Consider the following 6,805-nt stretch of genomic DNA (forward strand, 5'->3'; position numbering starts at 1 on the left):
CAAAAAATAAACTATATGGCAAAAAGACTAACAGAAGATGCCAAATTTCCGATTAAATTATATTTCATTTATTTTTTGAAAGAGAAAAGGCAATGTTATTAATATTTCAAAAAAGATTCCATCAAATGGCTCTCCATGATTGTCCCTTTATCAGATAATCAATCAGCAAATGATAATCATCCTTTCTTGACTATGGTCACTTCTCTCAATCTTTTCTGCCCCAACTCACCTGCCATTAACTCACACAGACCCAAGACAATAAATCATGTTGGGCTATGCTGAGTTGGGTTTTACCAGACAGTTATGAAGACACACAAGGAGCATCCAAGGATTATGTTCTTTTAAAGACACTCATATTGTTATTTGATTAATTGATATTTTACTATTTTTTTTATTATTATTATTATTTTAATTATTTTTTTATTTTTTTACTATTTTTGTCAAATAAAATTTGATAGTCTGGGCTAAGCTGAATAGGGAGGTTTCGCATGCGAACGCATAATGGTTAGTGCAACGTATACGTCATCATTTATCACGTCATACACTGGTTGCTATCTGCTAACCGTGTTGATGACACACATATCTCGCTCACTACATGTAAGTGAAAAACACGTAGGAAAATTTGGGATTTCTAGTACGATCTTCAGGTTTTTTTTTTCACATTTTACAGTAAGTTATGAAAATAAGTTTATCCTTAATATATACATGCCATTTTTGTGACTTCTGAACACAGCAATTTATGATAGGATGTGTCTAACATTGAGGTATTGTAAAAAACATCCGTGCTTGGTGGTGTCTGGAATTTCTTGTAAGCCTGGCCTAGCTGGGGTTCTCCCTAGGCCTAGCTTATATAGTAGCCAGGCATTTTTTAATCACAAAATAACCTTCTGGGCAAAAAGGGAAGGAGTATTAATCAGCTACCACTTCCAAAAAAACAAAACTTTAGGCCATGCCAAAATTTTTAGAAGTATCATGAGCATGAGAGAAGAAAACGAAATAGCCTAGGCCTAAGGCCCTACGCTTAAATTTTGCTGTCACTGCGAAAAGCACAGCATGGCTAAAAACCATTACGGAGAGCTAAACGTATGCGAACACATATGCGTTCGCATGCGAAACCTCTTTCATTTTTTCAATTCTACAATTAGCAAGTTACTAAATTTGCTGAAAATAAATAAATTGATTTAAAAAATTATAACTTTACTTGAACAGCAATAAAGTCGCCGATATTGATTGGCTGTAGATGAGATGATCCCCTAAATTCTGGAATCATTTTGTCAGATATTATAACTTTTGTGTTAGCATCAATGCGTCCAGCTAAGTAATCATCTGACCTTCTACTCTTCTATCGGAACAAAAATATAACATACATCATAATACATTACTTTGTCTATAGTATTAGAATTTAGAATGGTAATAGGAAACCTTCTAATTTGCTTGTGAAATGATTTCATTGTTTGGTTGGCCAAATTGTCAGTATGTAACCATAACAAGATGTTAAGAGTTATAAAACAAGCATGCAAAGTAATTAAAATGGATGTAGGAAACCTGAACAACTTTTATAATAAGACTGTACTCAATAAACTAGATAAAGTAATCAAAGATGCATCACATCCAATGAAAAACTTATATATCGCTAATAAATGCGGCAGACTCCATGCAATTAATAACAATTCGTCCAGAACTCAGTCTTTTTCTATAACAATGAATTTAAAAGATAATATTATTTATTTAGATTAAGTATTTATTGTTTCGAATTTTCTTAACTTAATGTAACCTTGTAATTATTGTGCAATTTGTATTTTCTTATATTTTTTATGTTTTTTATTGTGACTTTTTATGCAACTGGAACAAAATCTGTATGTATCATGTTATATGTTACAACAATAAAGTTATCTTGCATCCTGTCATTTTTCAGAGGGTCAAGCTCTAGATTGGTGGTAAAGCCGCTTGTCTACTTCGGTGTAATACACATTTTTTTAAACAATACTTAATATTGCCATATGTTGGAGTTTCTTCCTATAAATTTTGGATTTCATATAATTTCTCACAATAAATGTATTACATTTCCAACATGAAAAAAATTACTTAAAAATCGATTATACGAAGTTATTGTAGGTAGATCATGCAAGTATATTTCAGGTAAAATGGTACACAACCACCAATAAATTAATTAGTTGTGTACCTTTTAACCTGTAGTGTAATACACTTTATGCTACGAATAAAAAGGTACACATATAATAAATTAATTTGCTCATTACTGATTGACAAATTGATTGGACTGCATCTAGGCTACTAGCATTGTTTTACAACTTGGTTCTCATATATTTAGGAGAAAAATATAAACTGGTTCCCGGAATGATATATTAGTTGGCTTACTTACTCCTTCTACCAATACAAGCATCTCCTTTCCCACGTAGCCTTCATTTACTTTTGTCATCGATTCCCTTGCAATTGTTATCATTTCATCTAATCTCCTCTTTTTGACCTCTTCAGGAACATCGTCTTTCATCTTATGGTACGCATGGGTTTTCTAACATAATATAAAGCAAGAGTTTTTATTTTTTTTAAATGGATAAATGTCTGTAGATTTGGTCAGTACAGAGGATGCAATTAAATCTCTGGATAGCCTATGGATTGGTACATTCAAACACTCCTAGGTCTCCAACGGCTTGTGACCTCGTTGCATTTAGCTGGGCCTATAGCCATGTTGAGCAAAGGATTTTTGCAATGCATTTTTTGCTGAATGTGTTAAGTCAAGAACAACTTTGCTGGAGCTTGGTAGCATTTTCAACTCCTTGTATATATAATATAATCGCTACACACTATCGCTGACTTTGGCGACAACGGATTGGCCAGTTGAACTTGAATCAGGGAGCCTTCCTGATTGCATCAGGGACATCTACGCATTGCAAGGATTGCAGTGAAAACACTGTAGCGACTTTGTAGCGATTCTATGGAAACCAAGCTTTAAAAATTCTATTTCTGCTATTTTACCAACAAAGAGCATAGAAAGGAGAGAGCACAGTCCCGTTTGTAAATGCGTCACTTTTCTAGTAATGAGTCGCCATCTTCGTCAAGAAGTGCGCTTTGTTTGGTTGTCTCATGGAAGTGTGCCCAACGCAAGATATTAAAATGCAAAATAGTATTACAGGTCTCCCTCCAATTAAAGACCACTTTTAGGACTGGGGTTTCCATGGTCTTTAGCAGCTTTGTCTCTAATGAGAATAACAAAGACAAAAAAAACGCTAATTTTGGCTACAGAAGAGTGGTCTTTGATTTGGTTTGGCCTTAAATTGGAAAAGTCTTTAATTAGCTAGAGACCTGTATAATTATTATTCGAGGAGTTTACTCCGAACAAAAATTTCTCTAATCAAAGACCCTTATTAAAGCCCACCTTCAATTAAAGACCACATTTCTGTGGTCCCAAATTAACAACTGTCTTTTATCTTTATTATTCTATTAGCGACCAAAGCTGCTAAAGAACATGGGAACCCCAGTCCCAAAAGTGGTCTTTAATTGGAGGGAGACCTCTACAATGGATAAATGAGAGTTTAAAACACCTGTCGCATACTGTAAGCAAAGAGGAAGGTATAGTTGTAGTCAACTTGTTGAAGCAACGAAAGTGTGTCTTCGTGTTCCTGTTCTGTTTCTCCACAGAAACCTGTGATGAAATCACTTGTGAGGGAAACATTCGGCAACACGTTTCTCACATGGTCAACAAGCTCAAGGTATGCTTCACGTGTATAACTGAAAACAACATACAATTGAAACATATATTTATTTTTCAATGCTGACATTTTAAGACTGGCATACATAAGTGTGTATATTTCTTTAAATGTTCTCAATTAGGTAAAAAATCTTTGTAATGTTCAAACTTGCGGGAAACCATGGAATTTCCCCTACAGGCATCGTTCCAATGACTGGGGTAATAATGTGGAAAAGCGCTCTCAGACGTATGTGTGCTATATAAAAACGTACACATTATTATATATATATTATGCTAAGCCAATACTGTGATGAGCCAGCATTGCTGTTATAATTAATACCACATTATTCACAATACATTTTTGTGGAATGAGGAAAATAAATGAAAATAATATTACCCTCGCCTCATTCGGTGTAGAACATCAGAATTACCACTCTGTGCAGGTAAATGTAAGTGATTACAAATATTGGGCCGGTCTCTTATTACTTCAAGTACCTACATGAATGGAAGTTAGATGTTAAAATTTACTTTATTCAACCTCTACTCTTTACCACAGTAATCAATTCATTAAATGCATGACAACAGTGAAAACTCTGCAAGCACATAGCCTTTCTAACAAGAGTACAGTGTTCTTTAATATTTTAAGGATCCCACATGAAGAGCAATACTTGTGGTGGGATACCATTTTCCACTAATAATGAAATGATGCATTATGTTTATTTTTGAAATAAAGATTACTGGACTGATTGACCCCTATATGCATTTTTAACAAATATCTTCCTAGGAATATTACTATTAACATAAATCTGTAATGTTATATCACTTCCATTGCGCCCTGACTAATGAAAAGAGTGCAAGGAATACGCTTGTGTTCAACAATACACGTACTGTCCCACAAACGCATGTGTTTAAAGTACGTATAGAGTACTACAGTGTTACGTCACGATACCACATGATACTACTCTTGTTATGGTTGCAAAATGCGTTCTACCCGACGCCATTTTCACCACTAACAAACCACTGATCCCAATTTCTAACGTAATTATTAAGATGTTGTATCTTACTTTTTCTTTGTAAATTTAATTGATGATTAAATGTGTGTTTGATAACTAATACAATGCAAGCTTTTGTGTTTTTAGTACATTTTAATGGTAAAATATTAGATTTTAAAATGCCCATTCCAAAAAGCCTATGCAGTCATTCAGGCGTAATGAACGGTAACCTACGTCTGTTGACAACAGAGAGCGCCACCTGGCGTCGTGGTGACACGACAGTGGTACTCTATGCTTTTGTTTTGTGGGACCTTAGCAACAAAATTTAAGGGGCGGGGCTTAACGGAAAGATCCATTGTTCTAAAAGGGCTCATATCTCCATAGACCATGGCGACAAAAACGAAGTTAACAGACTAAGCTATATACTGCTCTTACAGATGATACAGAAAATCGACCGATCTGTTAATGCCCACCCCTTGCAGATTATTGCTAAATTCCTGCAAACACATACATTTGTTGGACAAGATGTGTTTATGGGAAAAGCAAGTATTCCCATCCCTATTCTGTTTGGTCAAGTATGATTGGCACTTCAGAAGGATCCACTGCTTTCATTTACCTGGTCAGGGAAATCCTTCGGGTGTGGAGAAGTAAACCGTATTCTCATATTCTCATCCACCTGAGAAACTTTATCCAGGAGATCAGCAAAACGCAGACCGCCAAGTTTGGGTTTGTAGATTGTACTGAAACCTTTTGCAGTTACATTATCTGATGCAGGTTCGTTAGCAGATGAATAATAAACATCTTCAGATACATCTCTATAGCTGTTTACATTTTGTCCAAGAAGTGTTACCTCCTTCACTCCCTGCAAGAAAAAAAAGCCCATAATAAGTAGAGCTGCAGCTTGGTGGTTAAGATTCTTGTCTTCCAATCCGAACGTCCTCTTTTTTAAATACTGTCAGTATAAACAAAGTTCAGTTTCTGGTTTATTATTTTGGATTTCGCTACAGTTGTATGCAAATTTATTGGTGATCCGCTAACGTTAGCGGATCACCTCTTGTTATTGTCAGAGATCTTCTTTTTTTTTTAAATTCTACCTTTCCTTCCATTTTTGTTCGCACGATATCTCAAAAACATGCCACGAGTTACGTACAATCGCTGTCAGCGAACATTTGGCTTGGTCTGGAATAGTCATGGTAAGCTTTTCAACGCGCTCAGTCAATTGTGACGTCATCTACGTGCAAGCGTTTTTACATAATTGATTATATCAGCCTAACCAATTGCCATTTCGAAATCGTATTAAGTGAGCATTAACTTCAGGTTAATGTTGAATGTACTGTACACTAATTTGACGCGTGCGCTTTACTACGCGCGCATCAAAATTTTAAAATGCTCAAAATCACTTTTTGACTAAATTAGAGCATGTTTCAGGCCATTTTGAGCATTTGAAATTTTCCACTGCGCGCACGCATTTTTACGTGCGCAGCACTTACGAAAGCTAGACATTACGTTATTTTACATGTTTTGGTTTCCTGACATTGTTTTCACAAATTTCCTTTCTTTTCGGTTATCTTTTGGCCAATAGCAATACCGTACGTGCGCATCAAACATAGGTATCTTTGCGCGTATTTGTGCCGCTATACAGTGAAATTATGATAAAATCAGACCTATTTTTAATCAGTTATAGCTCCTTAGGTTGAAAGGTGACCCCCAATTTTCATTACATATTCTGAAAGCACATAAGTTGTAAATATGATTTTATAGATCATAATGGCTGATCGGACATTGTGACGTCATCATATTGGCATCTGAATTCAAGGAAGTGAATTATAGCTATGACGTCATGTTTGAAAATACGCATTTGAGCGTATCTCGCTTATCCTAGGTCGATCGCCTTCCAACTTTGAGTATGTTATAGCTGCGACAATTCTCTTTCATATATTTGAACCCTTTTTACATTTTGATGACGTCATCATGGTCAAAAAAATTGTTTTTTCTGACCCCCTCATTTCTCTTTCTTCAAAACGTTGATGACCCCATATAATCTTAACCATTCGTCATTTCCAAATCATATTAGGTGAACATAAGCTTTAGGTCAAGGTTGAATATT

At 35.2% G+C, this 6,805-nt stretch overlaps 1 protein-coding gene across 1 annotated transcript in view; it reads right to left on the reverse strand.

Annotated features, from left to right (window-relative positions):
- Positions 1-1,201: 1,201 nt before the first annotated feature.
- Positions 1,202-6,805, reverse strand: part of LOC117102193 (CDK5RAP1-like protein) — a gene marked incomplete at its 3' end in the record, with an annotated part of 10,767 nt that continues 5,163 nt past the window's right edge. Inside the window, 5 exon segments of the mRNA XM_033242410.1 lie at positions 1,202-1,342; positions 2,381-2,530; positions 3,561-3,747; positions 4,104-4,201; positions 5,315-5,560. Of these exon segments, the coding sequence (XP_033098301.1) occupies positions 1,202-1,342; positions 2,381-2,530; positions 3,561-3,747; positions 4,104-4,201; positions 5,315-5,560 (822 nt within the window).

This window comes from Anneissia japonica, unplaced genomic scaffold, assembly GCF_011630105.1.
Source record: "Anneissia japonica isolate Jap-2015-1 unplaced genomic scaffold, ASM1163010v1 scaffold9445_len72108_cov174, whole genome shotgun sequence".
NCBI lineage: Eukaryota > Metazoa > Echinodermata > Crinoidea > Comatulida > Comatulidae > Anneissia > Anneissia japonica.